Genomic DNA, 19,993 nt, shown 5'->3' on the forward strand with positions numbered 1-19,993 from the left:
TGAAGAAGGGCTTATGCCCGAAACGTCGATTCCCCTGCTCCTTGATGCTGCCTGACCTGCTGCGCTTTTCCAGCAACACATTTTTCAGCTCTGATCTCCAGCATCTGCAGTCCTCACTTTCTCCTTCAATTCCCCTTACTGCAAACTAAATTTTAAAAGGGGATTTAATAAGCTGTTTCCACAACAGGAGGGTCAGTAATCACAGGACAAAGTAACTGACAAAAAGAAACAGCAGGGAGCTGTTTGTTTTGAGTTTTTAATTTTGAGTTTTTAATCACTTCAAATGCAGTGGGTAGGTGGAAAGAGATTCAAAAGCAACTTTTAAGATGGAATTTGTTTTTTATTTGAATGGCTGGAGGACAAAAAAAGGGGGAGATTAGATTAGATTAGATTAGATTAGATTAGATTAGATTAGATTACTTTACAGTGTGGAAACAGGCCCTTCGGCCCAACAAGTCCACACCGACCCGCCGAAGCGTAACCCACCCATACCCCTACATTTACCCCTTACCTAACACTACGGGCAATTTAGCATGGCCAATTCACCTGACCTGCACATCGTTGGACTGTGGGAGGAAACCGGAGCACCCGGAGGAAACCCACGCAGACACGGGGAGAACGTGCAAACTCCACACCGTCAGTCGCCTGAGGCGGGAATTGAACCCGGGTCTCTGGCGCTGCGAGGCAGCAGTGCTAACCACTGTGCCACCGTGCCGCCCCTGAGATATTTCAGCGAATTGGCACAATCACAACGCATGACAGTTCCCCGTGCTTTGGCACATGGTTCTTTAGTGAAGTTTGAAAAAGAAGGAAAACAAGACACAGGTTTCATACAGGGGAGTTAATGAAGCAGAATCTGAAGTGCTGAATCATTAAAAATTTAATCACACTGGTGCTGGATTCCGTTAGTTCTTTTTACTTACTCTTTAACTTGGAGCGAACCTTATTTGCTGTCTTCTTGATATCCGTCATCAGTTCTTCCAATTCCTCCTTTGTTTCTGAAAAGACAGAGAATATTAACCATGAGAGCATGACAATGCTGGAGAATACAGTGTATCCTTATTAACTCAAACATTCCAGAACACAGACTCAACAGGAAGAATAACGAATTGCTAGAATGGAAAGAAGCCAATTCATCTCTTTGATATTCCTTCACAAGGTTGAGTATAACCTTGTGTGAATTCGCAAAATGTTCTTTCCTAATAAATAGCATTAGCAACCACAGTCAAACATTTGAGTGATGGAGGTAGTACAATAAAAGTCACTAACCATAGCATTAGCTAACCCAAACATAAATACCGCAACTCAGAAATTCAAAAGAAATGTTGCCATTTAAGACCACAATTTAATCTCAAGATATGTCAATAGATTTTAGCCTGTAACTAATTCAGAGATCTTAAGCTGTATTGGGTTCTGGTAGATTTGCAGTTGGAATACTGTTTCCAGTTTTGGCCCCCTTAGAAAATGATGGAAATCAAAGTATTAGAGAGATGTCACTGACAACACCAAATTTTATAAGAATGAGGTTTCAAGGATAGAGCAGGGGAGTCTTGTTGGAGCTGTACTATTGATGGGCAATGGAATGTGAAGAATAAAACAGAAGAAATGGAAGGAATCACTTCAATCTTAGTGAAGTGCTTACACTCTATGTACTCATTGGAGGCAAGGGTCAAACAGCCAGTAATTAGTAAATAGAAAAAAAATAAGCCATAGTCTCTTGAAGTTTACTTGATTGCCAAAGGGAAGAGGCCATTAATCCTATTTGTGCTATAGGCTAAGCCATTGGGTTATGAGGTCCAAGGTAGCATTGGTGAATAGTGAGCAGAGAATTTTGACACGTAAACTCTTTTTGTTCCAACAGATTGGCTGACTGGAAATTTCCATGGATGTGCTGATAATGGAAGAAGCATTCAGATTGCAAACTGTTGCAAATAGGGTGCCGGTTTTGAGGTGTTGAGGCTTGCTAACCACGCGCTCACATTATTCTTAATGCCAAGGCTCTATCAGAGCTTTCAAAAGAGCTGTTGGTGAAGTCACTGGCATCCATCCCTTGTCTCCCAACCTCTAATCTCTCCTCAAACACTTTCATCTACCAAATACAGAACTCTCTCCACCCTGCCCCCGTTCACCACACTGCCCATTCTGACTGGGATTGCACCACATTTCAAACATTAAAATGGGGTCACAAAAAGGTTAGGAAGCACTACTCTCTGCATGTCAAATAAATTTCTCTGAATTGATCACAGGATTTTTGCCTCTCCCAGGAGTTGGTACGAGTGGAGTGGAACTCAGTCCTGGACAAACTGTTATTTGAATATACAAGCTAGCTACCTTCCTTGCCTCGAATCCAGACTGTAACATATTGCTGAATATGGCTTACCTTTTGACATAAACTACCCGAATCCCTTTAACTTCTAATCTTAACCCATGATGTATTAGATCTGGGAGTGTTTGACGTTGACACTGGGTGCAAAACTTCCTCTGTGGTGCATATTTCATTTAGATCAGCACAAACATTTAAATTCAACAGACAATTGGGTGGTTCAATCAATATGAGAGAGGATTGGAAGGAATGAAGAAAGTGATGACTAGAGTAATAAATTGGTGAGACAGAAGACGGGTCGATAGACTGATTTACAATCGGCCAGTTGAAGATTGTATTGTACTGGTGAAACCTGCATTTGCAGTAGGGAATGCGATAAATCTACTCTTTCCTATATCCTAGCAACCATTTCAGTCCCTGACTCTGCTCCATATCAAACTCCTCTGCCATTCTCTTTCCCTCCCCATCCTCCAGTCGTGAGTGCCTGCTTTCAAACTTGACCTCTTTCCTCCTGTGGAATTTGCTAAAACAGATCACGTCATGACAAATCTACCAAGAATATCTGATAAAACAAAGGGATTGAGTTACAGGAGCATATTTTGTGTTTACTCGAAGAGTAATTTAGTCAACACATGTCAACATGGATTCTGAATGACAATTAATATATATATTGTGCCTTAACATAACAGATCATTCCAAGGTGTTTCATAGCAGCATTTTAAACAAAGGTTATTACCTAGTTAGGTAAAATGAATTATGACAGGTGGCAAAAAAGCTGTAAGAATCACTTTAAAAGGAAGAAAAAGAGGCAGAGACACTTATGGAGGGAATTCCAGAGCTCGGAATCTAGGCAACTGACAACACAGTGAGCAATGATGGAACAACTAAAACTGAGGGTGTACAAGAGTCAAATATTAGAGATGCACAGATTTATTTGGAGGGTTGTGGAGCTGAAGAAGTTTGGAGAGATAGAAAGGGAGCTGAGGCTTTAGTGGGGTGGAAAATAAGGATGAGAATTTTAAAATTTAGTCTTTGCTTAACCAGAAGCCAGTGTAGATCAGCAAACAATAATAAAATGATCGGTATATGTAAGAACACGCACAACTGTATTTTGGATGGCATGAATTTTACAGAGAAAGGATGGGACATTCAAGGTATCAAAGATACAATTAAGGCAGCAGATGTGCTGAGACAGTGGTAGGGACAGGTGATATTATGGAGGTGGATATTAATGGCAGCAAAAGAATTTGGTTAGAAGTTCTACTCAGGTTGCATGAGGAAATATGAAATCAAGGTTGTGAACAGTCTGGATTTGAGTCAATGATGAGGGATTGGAGTTTGTAATGAAAGACAATGGTTTCAGCCCTCCTAATATTTAAGTCAGTACAAATTTCTGCTTATCTAATACTGATGTCAGGGAAATCGTTTGATAATTTTACAATAGTGGAGAAGTTGTCAGAGATGATGGTAAGGTAAAGCTGGATATCACAGCATATGTGAGAAAACTAACACTACTTTTGTATGATGTTACTGAATGACAGCATAAAGATAAGAAAAATAAGTAAGCCAAGGATATATCTTTGGAGTAACAGAAGAGATAACATTGTAGCATGGAAAGAGAAACCATTTTAGAAAGTGCTCTGACAATGATTAGATAAAGAATGGAGCTAAGTGCAGTCCCACCTAACTGGATGACAAAGGTATGAAAACCATGTCAAAGGTTAAGAACAGCTTGTGAATGATAATAAGGGAAAGATTGCTTTTGTCATTGTCACCTAGAATGTAATTAGTAATTTTTATTTGAACTATTTCTGACCTGGTTGGAAGGCTTCACACATGCCATTGTGAAAAGAAGTGGCGTTGGAGGCAAAGATACATTTAAACGTTTAGTAAAGGAAAAGGAGTTTGGAGACAGAGTCAAGAGTTGGTTATTTAGAGAGATGACAGACATTGGCAAACAAAGGACAGATGGATAGCATTTGGAGAGAGTGAACAATTGACAATATCAGCTAATCAGGAAGGGTAGAAACGAAAACAGAAATTGCTGGAGAAATACGGTAAGTCTGGCAGCATCTGTGGAGAGAGAAATAGAAATAAAATTTCGAGTCCAGTGACCCTTTTCAGAACGGGACAGGTTGTTGGGTGGCGAGCAATTTAGTGCCCACAGGATGAAGGATGGACGAAGTAGATGTCATGGACAAAATTAACCAATGGAAGAGAGGGATAAAGCAGAGGAGGGTTTCCTATTCTTATTGACAACGATGTGTCTGGAGCTCCACACACTTTTTGTTGGAGGCAAGCATGGAGTTAACTTGGAAGAGCAGTTTAAAATGAAAGAGGAAATGATTACTATGTAACTCATTTTCTTAACTCTTATTTTTGAGGAAGCAACATCAAGGCAGCTACTTTATCCTCAACCTTCAGAAAATAATTATTGAAGCCCTGCATGAAAAGGTGTTGGAGTAGGTGAAGGGATACAGCCTTTGACAGACATGACCTAAAGGGAATTTCATATAGCACGACCCACAACATCAAAAATGTTGACTTATAACATTATTTCAAATTAAACCATCACAAATGCAACTACACCTGGAAAAGCCCAGGTTTGGGTTGATAAATGACAATAAACATATGCACCACACAAGCGCCAGGCAATGTCCATTTTCAATAAGAGTGAATCTAACGATTGACTCTTAATCTCACTGAATTGCCATCACAGAATTCCCCCAGCATCAACAGCCTGGAGGTTACCGTTCACCAGAAACTGAATTAGACAAGCCACATATATACTGTCGCTACAAGAGCAGAGGAGAGGCTAGGAATTCTGCAGGGAGTACTTGGTGCTTAACTCCCCAAAACCTGTCCACCATCCACAAGGCACAATTCAGGAGTCTGATGGAATACTCCCTACTTGCTTGGATGAGTGTAAATGCAACAACTTCATCTAGAACAGAGCAGCCTGTTGATCAGCATCCCATTCACTATAATACACTTTTACTCCTTCCACCACCACTGTACAATAGCAGCATTGTGCACCACAAATCAAGATGCATTGCAGTATCACCAAGACTACTTTGAGAGCACTTGCCAAACTGAAAGCTCTGCCATCCAAGCAAAGCAAAGCTGACACTCAGGAACACCATTACCTGCAAGCCTTCTCCACGACACACACTATCTTGTCTTGGAACTATATCATTGTTTTGACACAATTGCAATGTCAGAAACCTGGTAATAAGTTCATAACAGCTCAATGGCCTACACTTTATAGACGTCAATGGTTAAATAAGTTGGCTCACAAGAACCTTGTCAAAGGCCATTAGGGATGGACAACAACAAATAATAGTATTGCTGCATTCCAGGAATGAATGATAAAAAGTATCAGGAGGACAAGAGCCGCAACAGTTAAAATTTACTGAAAGATGAATGTTACACAAGTATGAAGAAATTCTTCAGAGGACTCAACATTAAGAATACGCAAGGTATTCAATGCAACCATTTAAGGTGTGGCCAAAGGGCTGATTTGAGGGCAGTGACGGCCCTGGATGAATAAACTAAATGGTCTCTTCATCTGTGCAGGTCATTCTCTTGCACAATCACCACAGCATTTCCTTGATTAAAACTGCTGATAAAACCATTTATCAGGCATTTCCCACTGACAGTCTTGATTCCCTTCAAGGATTTCAGCCACCACAAGATTTGCTGCCTTTCTGTGAATGTTCACCTAAGCTGTGCAGTTAAATACCCATTGAAATCAGGCACTGTGCTTCATTCAATATCACTGTCCTTAGTGTCTACCATTAAGAATGAGTTGGATAAAGTGTGGCGCAAGAGTAACAAAGTGGCTGTCTGAAGAAAAACGTGCTTCAGTGCTTTTCTTTGAACAAGATAGGAAATTGACAACAACTTGCAATGAAACTGTGCCTTTAGCATTAAAAGAAAATCCCAAAATGTTGCGTGGTTTGACATAAGGAAAACAGATGTTGTCAAACAAAAGGTCTTCAGAGGTGCGAACAAAAGCTTAGACAAAAGACGGATTCTTTGAAGAGAAGGAATGTTTCATGGCTGGAAGTGCAATGCACAGTATTTAGATAATGAAAAGCTTTGCTGCCAGTCATGGGATGAAAGGAGGTGGGTATACAGCAGATTATTTCGGAGACGATATCGCCTTGGAGAACATTGCAGAAATTGAGTCAGGACTGATCACAAAGGGACTTATTGAGAAGGAGAGATGTGTGGGGGATGAGAGCCGGTGAGGACGAAGATCATGGATAAGATGGACAGTGTAGATCAGAACAGAAATGGCAAAATTTTGGATCAGTTAAAATTTATGGATGGAGATGGGAGGCCAACAAAAGCAAAACAATTATCTGGACTAGAGGCATTTCAGCAGGAGCTGAGGTAGGATGAAGTAGGAAACATCGTAGAAATGAATCCAAGCAGTCTTGGCAATGAATGAAGGGCGGCTTTTAAAACTCAGGATTTATCAAAAGGCAAAGACGGAACAGTGTGGGTCAGCCCAGGAGAATGCTAGTGAGTTGGATAACATCAGCAGAATTGTAGCTGATGGCTTTGGTCTTCTCAATGCTGAGCTTAAGGAAGCTGTGATTCATCCAGGGTTTGAGGTCACTGGTAGACTGACAAAACAGTAGCGGTAAAAGGTTTGGGGATAGTGATGAGGAGATATAGATGAGTAATGACAACATGCCTAAGAAAACTAATCTGCTGAGAGCAGGATCGAGAATCGAGAGACTTCCAGATACAATAAAACATTTTATTACTGTTTTAATTGTATTTCAGCTGCTGAAAGATTTGGTGATTTCCCATAGGTCAATGACGTAGGTCGTTGACAATACTCTGGAATTAGCATTGGGAAGCAAGTGCAATTCAAAACACAAGCTACTTCGAGGCACACATTGGTAACTATAACTACATAACTAACAATGCATATCGTCAGCTCATAATTTGTGTCAGAGTTATCAAATCTTGCCAATTCACAACCTCAACGCCTCACTTCTCTAAATTGCAGATGGTGTTATCTCGGCAGAAATCCATAGATCACCTTATTGCTTCCGTCAGGGTTCTCTGTCTTCTTTCTATCCTCATGGTGATAGCTTCCCCATAGATTCTGTCATCAGGAGACATATTTATGGAAAGTGGAAAGACAGGTTAATTGGAGACATAGCTTCTACACATCACCTACTTGAAAATATCAAAGAGCAGTGTGCTCCATTGACAAAATATTAATCTGGACTGAACAAATTGAGTCCATTTGGTGTGGATGTACTGTCAGCAAATTAATTCCACGTGAGTGACAGAAGCTAAGTAAAAGCAAGTGGACATTATTCCTGGAGTGGGATAGATTTGACTCTGAACATTGTTGCTAGTCCCAAGGGTGGTGGTTGCAATCGATCACTGAACCTGACACTTCCTGCTTATGAAACGTGGCTCAAAAATTAGGAGTGACATTCCGTGCTCTAGAGGCAGATCAGACAGTCCAACAGATTTTTGCTGGTATCAATCCCTCTCATCTTACAATTGTGGCAAGGATCAAAATCTCTTTGATTTGTATGTCATAACCTCTCTAATATATACAGGTGGAAAGCTTGTACATCAGCTAGATCAGCTTGATGCAGAGAGCCAGCCCAATAATATGAACAACCCTTTCAATATATCAGCCTTAACTCACTGTGAAAACTTAACATCCTTACATTCACTGTTTAATGTGCTCAATTTATGCTCAATCCACACTCAAAAGTGCAGGAGACTCCTCTACAGCAGCTCTGAATTAGCACAAAATCAAAGACTGACAGCCTGGAGAATATTGCCGATATCCAATCGCCAAAAATAGCTACTTACAGAAATTTTTGCACCAAATTCAGCAGCTATTGAGGTGACAGGAAAAGCAATAAACGCAGATTCAACCGCTAGATCCAGCCAACAAAATGAAGACACACTGCAGGAGGCTGAAAGCTAAATTACCAGGACTCACGGCTGAGTAAGCCAATAGTCTTACAATGGTGTCAGCCTCCACACTTCAACACAGCAAACTCAGCGATTGATTAAAAACAGCAAACGATGGTCGTGGTAATTAGAGCAGATCCAATCCTATGCATTATATACTGCAGCTGTTCACAAAGGTTGGCAACAATCCAATTCAGTACCAAACTAACATTCCCATTATGTAACACCCAGTATCAAAAACATTCCACACAAACATTTAGTACAACTTCCTCAGGCAGTTTTAGACCAAGTTAATTGTGTGATAGCAGAAAGGAAACCAATTTCTCACGGGTGACCAGAGCCGCCTAACACTATCTGCATTGAGAGGATTGTGAAGTACAGAACACAGGCTTGTCTAAGCCATCCACTACTAAGTGTAATTATCACTGACACACTCTGTTGTCAAACATCTGTCAAGTGAGACCAAATCATAGCGACTAGCAAAGAAATTCTCTTCAACAGACAAAATTTCAGCTGACTTTTTCTGTGCCGGATATTGAACCATTTGCTGCTTCAAACAGCATTTCAGATGTTTGTTCTTTTGTGACACAAACTTCAATGATGTCCTTCATTCACAAGCAAAAAATAACCACAACCCAGTGCATGTATTCCAGTGTGAAAGCTCTGCAATGAGTTGGATTGGATTCAAATGAAATCTCCTACTTCTACTGACAGCAGATAGAAAACACAACATTGTCTCATGCCTGACATGATATTCTCCAAAGCTTTGGACAAAGAATGGCCATGTGCATTTCTTTACAAGTTAACGTCATGTGCTATTCAACACCATCTCCAAGACTCTCCCTTTACTCCATTACTGCATATGATGACTCTCCCTTTTTTCTTGTTAGCCTGAAGAATTCACAAACGTCTGTTATCACCTCCGCTTGGTACCAGCCTTTTCTCCATAGCTCTTTCCCTTCTGGTTAAGAACCACTCCAGAATTAAGCAGAACATGTTGACCAATGGGACAACACAGTAATGGGGAAGTGCTGCATTTTCACAGTGTAGCCTTTGGGAGGAGGATCTGTCTGTTCAAATGGACGTGAAAGATTCTGTGCCATCATTTGAAGAAAAGGAAGTGAGTCCACCTGGCATTCTGGCCAAGTTAACCAATGGAAACAGATCATTTAGTCATTTGTGGGCTCTTGCTGTGCAAGCCTGCCAACAAAACAACTATGATCATACTTCAAAAGTATCCCACTTTGCGACATCCCAATGGCATAATAGATGATGCATAAAATGAACCTTTTTCTTACTCTACAATGAACACCTCCACTCATATCCAGCACTCTTAAATCTTTGGCAGATGATTTCAATATACATTAGTCAGCTCTCTGTAACTACTTACTTCAAATGCTTACAAACACCAGTCCTCTCACAGTGAATCACCATGGGCAGAACTTTCCATTTCCTGAAGTGCCATGAGCAATGGCAAAAAATGTAGGAAAATAAGTGAAAATAAAAAGTATTAGATTTTTAAGATCAAAAAAACCTTATCCCAATCTTTCCCTCACACCTTCAATAGTGACTTCAGAATCTAACCATTAAGTGGTTACTCCCTTATTTCCATGTGCTTGCATCTCATTAAAGCCACCAACTTACCTTTTTCATACATCACTTCTGATTTTCCTCTCCATTGAGAAACTTGATGGCACTAACTCCCAACATGAAAGTCAGAGTGGGCACCTGATGGTTGAGGCTCGCTGAATACTCGTCCTATATATCACTCAACTGCATCTCCACAACAGTGTTCCACTGTGGGCACCATCCTCCTTAGCGCTTGGTCCATGAAAGTCAGCTTCAACAGACCACCAGCCTCAGCACATCATGTCTGCTCTTGAACCAAATCAATCATTACCTCAGCCCTTCAACATTTCACTCTGCATGTCAGGGACATTTATGACTTGCATGCTTCTACTGGGCAACTTTGTGTACACACACACACATATACACACACCTCATTCATCTTATGGGTCTTAGTTTGTTTTCTTAGTGCTTGCTCACTTTACCACTTACTCAGCTGCTACAGCCTCTATATACTTCACATTGCTTTCATAGTGCCAGTCACTCTCTGCAGCACTCACTCACTCTGTGTCCGCTTCCGTGTGGGCCACAATCTTTTCTTAACTCTTTGGTGCTCAGTTACAGGCTGTCAGCCATTGGTGGGATGAAGGGGGATCTACACATATTCAGTAAAGGAACCAGTCCTACTCCAGTCCAGGGCATTGGTCATCATCAGTCAAGTGCTTGATCGGAGCCTGTGTCCTTGCAGTCCAGTTACGAGACACCACAGTCAGTCCTGCAGATAAGTGCAAACAGTTGAGGGGTTAAAGCAAAGATAGTTGGGGTGCTATTAAGCCAGCTGTTAAGGGGGAGGGGAGTGCATTAATTTTTCCTGCAATGAGACAAAGCATGGAAGTGGATGGAAGAGTACTGAGATAAAAGATCCATCTTCAGCTGTGCCAATAATGTCCTTCTTTCTATCATCACTTCTTTCTATCAGAAGTGGGGATGTTTGCTGATGACTGCACAAAATTCAGCATTATTCGCGACTCCTCCAATACTGAAGTGACCCATTTTCAACTGTGACAAGATCTGGACAGTACCCAAGCTTGGGCTGACAAGTGGCAAGTAACATTTGTGCCACACAAACGCCAGGCAATGACTGTTTCTAATAGGAGACAATCTAATCATCACGCCTTGACATTCAACGGTGTTACCATCCCTAAATTTCCCACTATCAGCACCTGTGGGGTTATCATTCACCAGAAATCCAACTAGACTCACCACATAAACACAGTGGCTACAACAGCAGGTCAGAGAGTAGGAATACTGTAGCGAGTAACTCATCACCCTGAGTCTACAAAGTATGTCCGCCATCTGCATAGCACAAGTCAGGAGTGTGATGGATTACTCCCTATGTGCTTGGCTCAGGGCAGCTCCAACAATAGTCAATAAACTTGACACCATCCAAGTCAAAGCAGCCCACTTCGTTGGCATCACATCCACTCCATCCACCACCAATGCTCAGTAGCAGCAGTGTGTACCATCTACAAGGTGCTCTGCAGAAATTCACCAAATATCCTCAGACAGCACCTTCCAAACCCATGACTGCTTCCATCTAGAAGGACAAAGGGTAGCAGATTCATGTGAACACCACCACCACCTGCAAGTTCCCCTCCAAGCTGCTCACCATCCTGACTTGGAAATATATCGCTGCTCCAACACTGTTGTTGTGTCAAAATCCTGGAATTCCCTCTCTCGTGGTATTGTAGGTCTACCTTCAGCATGTGGACTGCAATAGTTCAAGGAAGCAGCTTACTACTGCCTTCTCAAGGGCAACTAGGATCAGGCAATAAAATGCAGGCCCAGCCAGCCATATCCACATCTCACAAGTGAATGAAAATAAGAGCAGTTGGTGGTGACGAATGAGCAGGGTGGCAATGTGTGAGTAGCAGGGTGGGAAGAGAGGACAGAGTTTTTGAGAAAGGTGCCTACCATATCCACATCTCACAAGTGAATGAAAAATAAGAGCAGTTGGTGGTGACGAATGAGCAGGGTGGCAATGTGTGAGTAGCAGGGTGGGAAGAGAGGACAGAGTTTTTGAGAAAGGTGCCTAAGAGCCCAGTCGCATAACTAACAGGCAGAATATTGCATAAGGAAAGTCGCTCCGAGCCATGTAGTCAGGACACTTAGAATTGTACTTGAAAAACACTTCAAACAAAAAATGTGAAATTTCTTCCTTCACTGTCTTTGACTATGTGTCTTCATGGGTTAGAAAACATGCAGTTTACTTCAATCACTTGAAGACTGTCGTTATTTTATGTTTCTCAAATCTAATTTACCACATCCACTTCACAAGGGCCAATAGAAAATCATGTCAAAGATGCCTGGGCCATAAAAGTGATGGGTCCTGGGACCAATTGCCAACACTTGACCATTTTGCAGAAAACTAATAGATTCACAAGAATGCAATCCTATATTTTTTGAACAACAAATATCCCCACTACTCCCTCTTCAACTGCAACCCATTACATTTGTAGTGAGCTGTTGGTGGATATTCCATTTGTTTCATTTTTCATGAAGCAGCTTCATATTTCTCTGTGACTATTGTTTTACCAACCATAACTACCTTCCTTTTAAAAATGAATTATCAAACTTAGTTCTATTTTTTTAAAAAATCTTTCAAATATACAAAGACTAAACAAATGCCATCACTGTAATTACTATAAATTAATGTCAGTTGTGGTGGTTTTGACAAGGAAAATTACAGTATCTCCAGTAACAGTCACTGAGTCAATGCACAACTGCCAGTGACTTTAATAATGCACTTTAGTGGTTCTCAAAGGGAATATGGGCCTGGATGATCTTTAGTAATGAGTGACAACAAAGCAGGCATGTATATCCACCTACTCAGGCACACCCACAACACACACACATATATATAAAGCACATGGATACACCATTGCACATATACACCTATTGAACATGTATTGATAGGATCAAAATAATCCACTTTAATCACTCGATGTGGTAGTCAGTTCCACAATTCTAACTACTCAAAAAAAAAGTCCTAATCACTTTATTGGATTTATTAGGAACAATCCTGCATTTGGTATTATTTGCTCCATGCCCTAAACATCTAAGTTAACCAGCCGCTAGTCTCAGTATGATGAATGTAACAATTATCAATCAACTGTTGTAAAAACCCAAACACAGACTCAATGGGCTGAATTGCCTCATTCTGCACCATAAAATTCTGGTTCACTAATGTCCTGTAGAGAAGGAAATCTGCCATTTCTACCCAGTCTGGCCAACAATGTGAATTCTGGCTCATAGTAATGTTGTTGACTCTTACCTGCTCTCAATAGTGGCTGAGCAAGCCACTTGATTCAAGGAAAATTAAGGCTGGCTACTAAATGTTGGCCTGCCCTGCAATACCCATATCCCGTGAAAGAATAAAGAAAACAAATATATCCTGTATTGATGACCCCTAGACTTTGATTCTCCCGCAAATGGAAACACTTTCTCTATTGTATTGGGTTAAAAATATTGATAATGTTAAAAACTCCTTTCAGGATTTCTTTAAACCTCTCAGTCTCTAACTCACCTACAGTAAGTCAATGGAGACAGGAATAGTTAAAAATATACACAGACATACATACCGCTATATCCCTGTCTGACTAACTTTGTGGAACCTGAAACCCCAATTAAGACTTGTAAGTTATATTTAATTTGAAAATGTTTCAAAAAGAACTTTTGCAATCAATCAGAGATGGCTTACTCCTGTGATAGAGACTTTCCGACTTCAAAGATCAACATAAGCTATTTGTCTAACTAGCTGAAGGGTAGGGTTCTGATTTTGACCATTCCCATTCAGCCAATGGAGAGAAAAATGTAATAGGGTATAAACAGATATTTGATTTGACCTTGTCCATTTTTGCCACAAAGATTTAAAGTTACTCCCTAACTTTCTTTACTGTAACTCAGAAGCAACATCCCTATTATGTCAATATACCTTTTTAATTTCATACATTGACCATCCATGTAGAGCTCAAAGTGGAATTTCTAATTTACTGACAATATACTTAAATCAAGAGCTTGTTGAAAAAAACCAAGTGCATTTTATTACACTGCATCTCACAGCTTTACAGGTGCTGAATGAAACTGTCTAGAGAAAGCTCTACTCTTTATTTTACCCCTGCTGTATCTGAGATGGGAGCCCCTGATGGAAAATGATAATGCATTAAACTCGTCTATTAACCAGTATTACTATCATTTGCAAAAAGATATCAGGAATGGCTCAGTTGGTAACAATCTCTGAATCAGAAGATCACAGGTTCAGAACTCACTCTCCACTGGTGTAATATAGATGGTTCCACTATGTGAGCTAGGCAAAGAGATATTAGTGGGTATTTTAAACCCTCCCTACAAAAACAGGACAAGATCAAATTGAATAATACTCTATTTTACCTTCCATTGACTTAACTGATTCATGCCAAATGGGTTCGATTAAAATCTAATCTGACACTAGTCCATTACCTAGGGAGTGCTGCACTTTTAGAGGGGCAATCTTTCAAATTAAACCGAGGTCCCAATTTGCCCTCTCAGACAAACAAAGAAGAAGCACGGGACAGTAGGAGAATTTTCCCTGCTTTACAGGCCACAAGCTATCTCTTACCAACGCGTAATTAAAACTGATTATTTTATCATTATTAATTGGCTGTTTGTGGAACCATTGTGTCTTAATTCGTTGCTGCATTTACAAAGGTGACTACACTTCAAAGTACTTCAACAACTTTGGAGCATCTTGGAATGAGCTGAGATGTGCATCTGCCACATAACGGCAAGACTGGGATGTGTTTGTTGCAGTATATCCTCTATTAGGTGTGGTCTGAAGCATTTCACATAAATTCCTATTCAACATTTTATTGAAAAGGAATCTCACTCTTACCACCCACACAATCTCTCCTTTTCCCCTGAGTCAGCCTATCTTGCATACTTACTTTGCTTGCATTCTCTTGATTATTTTAATATGAAATGTGCACAAGGCCTTTTTGGAAATTGACCAAATACAAGCTCTTAAGCAAAGTTAATTCAAAATTTTGCCTGATGAGCCCAAGCAAATTAGTGGTTAATAAGGGGATTTTTGATTCACCAGGCTGATTTGTGATGGGTACAGAATTGGCAGGTAATTCAAACAAGAAATAATAATCTCTTTATTTCATCCTGGCAACAATCCATAGACATAACAAGTTGTGAAAGCCAATCCCCAATAGAATGAATATTGACTGCACAGTCCAGGCATTTGGCCTAGAACGCGAGCTAACACTGGTTCAGTTCAAAATGACCGTGAATACAAGCGCATGTCAATGTCGAAAGAAAATAATTACACTGGAAATGAGGTTGTACTTGGTTTGTAACTGTACAAGGTTCAGTTAACTACTCAGAAAGGAGACACGACTAAATGTCAAGTGTGTCAAATGTTTTACAGAGTCTTCCGCCATGATGCCTCGTGACATTTCTCACTAAATCTTACCAACCTTGTCTCAGTAACTACCCACCCGCCCTAGGTGGTGCCCCTATTGTTGGATTCAAGTCCTATTTTACCATAGGACTTTCCCAGAACAATTTGCCAATCAGCGGACACCCACTTAAAGGCAGGTATTCTTGGCGCAAGCACTATTTACAAAAGGCTGCTCAGCACCAAGGGTCAGCAATCCAGTGCTACTCCTCATTAGCAATATACTGGCACAGCAGTCTCAAAGCCGCACTGCACGTGGCACATAGCTGTCATGGCCGATACTCCTTGCACATACCAACCCCATTCTCACACCCTGTGTTTAACCATTAGGCCACACACCTCGCTCTATTCTGTCTAAATACCCTTTCTAAAATACTGGAACTACATAACCACTGTCGACTGGAGATCCGCCACACATCATCGTTCCAGTATGGGAACATCGCAAACAGGCAAGCATTGAGACAACTCCAAATATGAGCTTTTATTTCCAGTCAGCAAAAGAGAACTCAAAAAAAGAAGAAATCGAATAGAGGTTGCAGTGGGGCCCCACATGCAAGACAAATGCTGGCAACCTGGCCAATGACTAGTTAACATTCCATGATGCTGTTAGCCTTCTGAATAATTCCAATGTCAACGTTAGAGTTGCAAATGTCAATGGCACAGAGCAAAAGACCTTTGACCAGCATTTGAAGAGATGGCAATGGCATGGGTAGTAATGTCAATGAACTATCTATCCAGAATCCAGGCCAGTGTTTTGGGAACATGGGTTTGAATCCCACCACAACAGTTGGTGAAAGCGGAGTTCATTTTTTAAAAAATCTGAAATAAAAGTCCGCCTAATGGTGACTGTGTATCTATTGTTTATTGTTGTAAAAGTCTATCTGGTTCTTGCCCTTTAGGTAAGCAAATCTGTCATCCTTACTTGGGCTGACTTACATGAGATCGCAGAACCATAGCAATGTGTTTGACTCTTAATTGCCCTCTGGCTGGCTTGGCCAGAGATGCCCACACCCCATGAATGAATTTTAAAAAAACTGAAGCCTTAAGCACATTCACTCTGCATGCATTGCAAATGTGTGAGGAAGCAATTACAAATTATATCTAGTTGGAGTTTGTAAATGCATGCATATCGTTTCTTCTATATCCTACAATTCAACAATCATGGATTCTGTTCTTTTGCCCATCAAAATTACACTGACTGGACCCACCCTAGGTGTTAATAATATCCACTTTGCTTCTCTACACTTCCCTGTTGGAGGCCATGCTGTGCGTCCATCTCAGTAACACCCCTCCTGCTGCCCACCACACCCTCCAGTGTTGTTCCCCCACAAGACCATATACTTTGGGTCTGCCCTCCTCACTGTCCTTCCTTTCATCTCAACTCAGGCCTAGGCTTACTCCATTCTTGACTCCTCCATCCCTTTAGACAACGATCCCTCCTTCCATACAGTCCCTTTAGCACTCAAACCCTCCTTTGAAGTCTCCTCACTGATCAATGCACACACCTTCAGAACGTATTTACTCCAGACCTCTGACCAACTTCACCGAGCAGCCCCTAGTCATGACTGAGCAGACCCCTGACTGCTGCCTTTGCAGCTCCCTGTCTGATGGCTCGAAGGACTCACCATTGCCCATTTCCTAGACTGTAATAAGGCATATTCCGCTGACTGTGCAACTCGGAGACGGCTAAGTATTACGAAACCCCTGCACTGTGTGCAGACTGTGCCTAATGGTCCCAGGAACTCCTAACAACATACCGATTCTGCTCCCTCCAATCAATGACTGGAATGAGGACTATCCCTACCCAGTCTGACAGATTCATACTGGAAAACTGCCCACCTGAATCAGAAGAAGACATCAGTGTGACAGTATTGATACGCTTTTGGCTCGACACAAGACCAGACATAGCGTGGCCGGACAAGGCAAAGGGGCCATGAGCATGCAGGTAGACATGAAGTGAATGAGATCTGTGACACAGCCTGATCCAGTCCACAAGCTGGATGCGTGCCCCTGCATACAAAGTGACCCCTGCAATAACCTTTCAATTCCAGGTGCTGACACACCGTGCAATGTAGGCCTGAGCTTCCGAAGGGTCCACAAGAAACCCTTAGGGGTCAGTAAATATCAGATGCCAATGACTGCAGATGGGGATGTGCAGCTTGTGTCCATGGATTGTGCCCGGAGGTGCTGCTTTGTGCCTAACAGTACGGAGGCTCCTCGTAGCCAGCAGAGAGTTGACATTGCCAGGTACCCATTCTGACTGCCATGTTGAAAATTCTTGATGTTTTACTTGCACGGCATGTTTGGTCAAATGGGAAGCTGCATATAAATGAGGCAAGATGTGCAAGTAACAGGATGTTTAATAAGCCTTAATCCCTCTTAACTGCTAAATCGCTGCTGCCACAGGAGAAACTCAGGTGGCAGATGCATAAAAGATACAGACTGCCAGATGAGCTACCAAAGTCATGATGGATTGCATAGGACATCTCAACACAACTCTAACACAAATCCCGCCATAGCCCATGACTCAATAAGATTCTGCTCAACGTTTATACTGCACATTTTCCAGCATTTTGAAATATGTAAAAAAAACAGTCATTGCACTTTACATCAAAAAGGAATGGACTGTTGCTGAATGATAAACTGATTTCTCGTTGTGATTTATTGAAGTTACTGTAATTTGTTTTGTTCATGTTTTGTGTCTTAATATCAAGTAATCTTTTTATCAGAAAGGAGTATTTTTAGGAACAAGCATGGGATACAAACATGGTTACATTCACCATGGGAATATTCTCGCTGGTGTTAATCCACAATTATCAAGTATGAGGAAGCGATTTTGCCAGCCTTGAGCTCACACTGCTGTTATGACCAACCTACTGTGATGGGACATGAATCTTCTGGGAAAACTGCCTTTTACGCCTTGTGCGACATCTCTGCAGGAGTTCCTCAGGGTCATGTCCCAGGCCCAACTGTCTTCAGCTGCTTCATCAATGACCCTCCCTCCATCATAGGGCTGAAATGGGGATGTTCGCTGACGTTAGCACAACTTTCATGACTATTCACAACTCCTCAGATATTGAAGCAATCCATGTTCAAATGCAACAAGATCTGAACAGCTTCTGATGACAAATGGCAAGTATAATTCATATAACACAATGCCAGGCAATGACCTTTTCCAACAAGGGACAACCTAAACTCTGTCCCTTGATATTCAATGGTATTACCATCATTCAATTCCCCCAGTATCAAGATCCTTGGGATTACCATTGATCAGAAACTCAACTGGACGCGCCACAACAACATAGTGCCTATTAGAGCAGATCGGACGCTAGGAAACTCATTCCCCAAACCCTGCCCAACACCTACAAGGCACACGTCAGGAAAGTGGTGAAATACACCCCACTTGTCTGGATGGGTGCAGCTCCAATAACACTCATCAGTCTTGACACCGTCCAGGCCAAGGCAGCCCACTTGATTGGCACCACATCAACAAGCATCAACTCCCTCTACCATCGATGCTGAGTAGCAGCAATGTGTACTATGTACAAGGCGCACCACAGAAATTCACTGAATTCCTTAGGCAGCACCTTCCACACCCACAACCACTTCTATTCAGAAGAACAAGGCAGCACATACATGGGAACACCAGAATCTGCAAGTTCCCCTCCAAGCCATTCACCATCCTAACTTGGAAATACATCACCTCTCCTTTATTGTCACTGAGCCAAAATCCTGGAATTCCCTCCCTAAGGGCATTGTGTGCCTACCTATAGCACATGTACCCACCTCCAAGGTAAGCATTAGGATGGCATGGTGGCTCAGTGGTTAGCACTGCTGCCTCACAGCACCAGGGACGCGGGTTCGATTCCAGCCTTGGGCGACTGTCTGTGTGGAGTTTGCACATTCTCCCCGTGTCTGTGTGGATTTCCTCCAGGTGCTCCCGTTTCTTCCCACCATCCAAAGATGTGCAGGTTAGGTGAATTGGCCATGCTAAATTGTCCATGGTGTTAGGTGCATTAGTTAGAGGGAAATGGGTCTGGGTGGGTTACTCTTTGGAGGGTCGGTGTGAACTTGTTGGGCTGAAAGGCCTGTTTCTACACTGTAGGGAATCTAATCTGATATATATCCTTCTTTAAAGTTTTGTACAACTGTAGCAAAACTTCTGAATGCTTGTGCTCTATTTCCCTCACAATAAATGCTAAGATGGAATTTCCCTCCCTACAATAATGGTTTTGTGGCACAGTGGTAATATCTCTACCTTCTGAGGCAGCTGAATCCAGGTTCAAGACCCATCTGTTATGAATGTGAGTCATAAAATATACACATCAGTTAGATTAAAGAAACATGCAGGTGCCTTCTTACTTGCATAATCATATTAAGACTGCCTTGTATGAGGACACCAAAATCTCTTTGACTATCAACATCTAAAGGTTTCATGCTCGTAACAAGTATACAAAAGCAGATCAGGCCCAGTGCATACAAACAGATTGGTCAGATTAGCAAGTCCACATAACTAGTTAACCTATCAGGAGAGATTGGCGTGACTGGAGAGCAGAGAGAGACAAAGGAAAAAACTAAGTAAGCAAGCCATAGGGTATCTTAAATCAGGATGACTGGGCTGTGAGATCATGTTCAATAACGGC

General features: G+C 41.6%; 1 protein-coding gene across 10 annotated transcripts in view; it reads right to left on the minus strand.

Annotated features, from left to right (window-relative positions):
• The window catches only part of LOC122564089 (syntaxin-1A), a 375,281-nt gene that overhangs the window by 249,270 nt on the left and 106,018 nt on the right, over nucleotides 1-19,993 (minus strand). For all 10 annotated transcript variants that reach the window (XR_006315817.1, XR_006315816.1, XM_043718623.1 and 7 more), the window contains exon 4: nucleotides 924-998. Coding sequence is in view for 8 of the 10 variants with exons in the window: in XM_043718623.1 (XP_043574558.1) it covers nucleotides 924-998 (75 nt within the window). In the remaining 2 variants the exon portion in view is untranslated. The remainder of the gene's footprint in view (nucleotides 1-923; nucleotides 999-19,993) is intronic.

Source organism: Chiloscyllium plagiosum, chromosome 28 (assembly GCF_004010195.1).
Source record: "Chiloscyllium plagiosum isolate BGI_BamShark_2017 chromosome 28, ASM401019v2, whole genome shotgun sequence".
NCBI lineage: Eukaryota > Metazoa > Chordata > Chondrichthyes > Orectolobiformes > Hemiscylliidae > Chiloscyllium > Chiloscyllium plagiosum.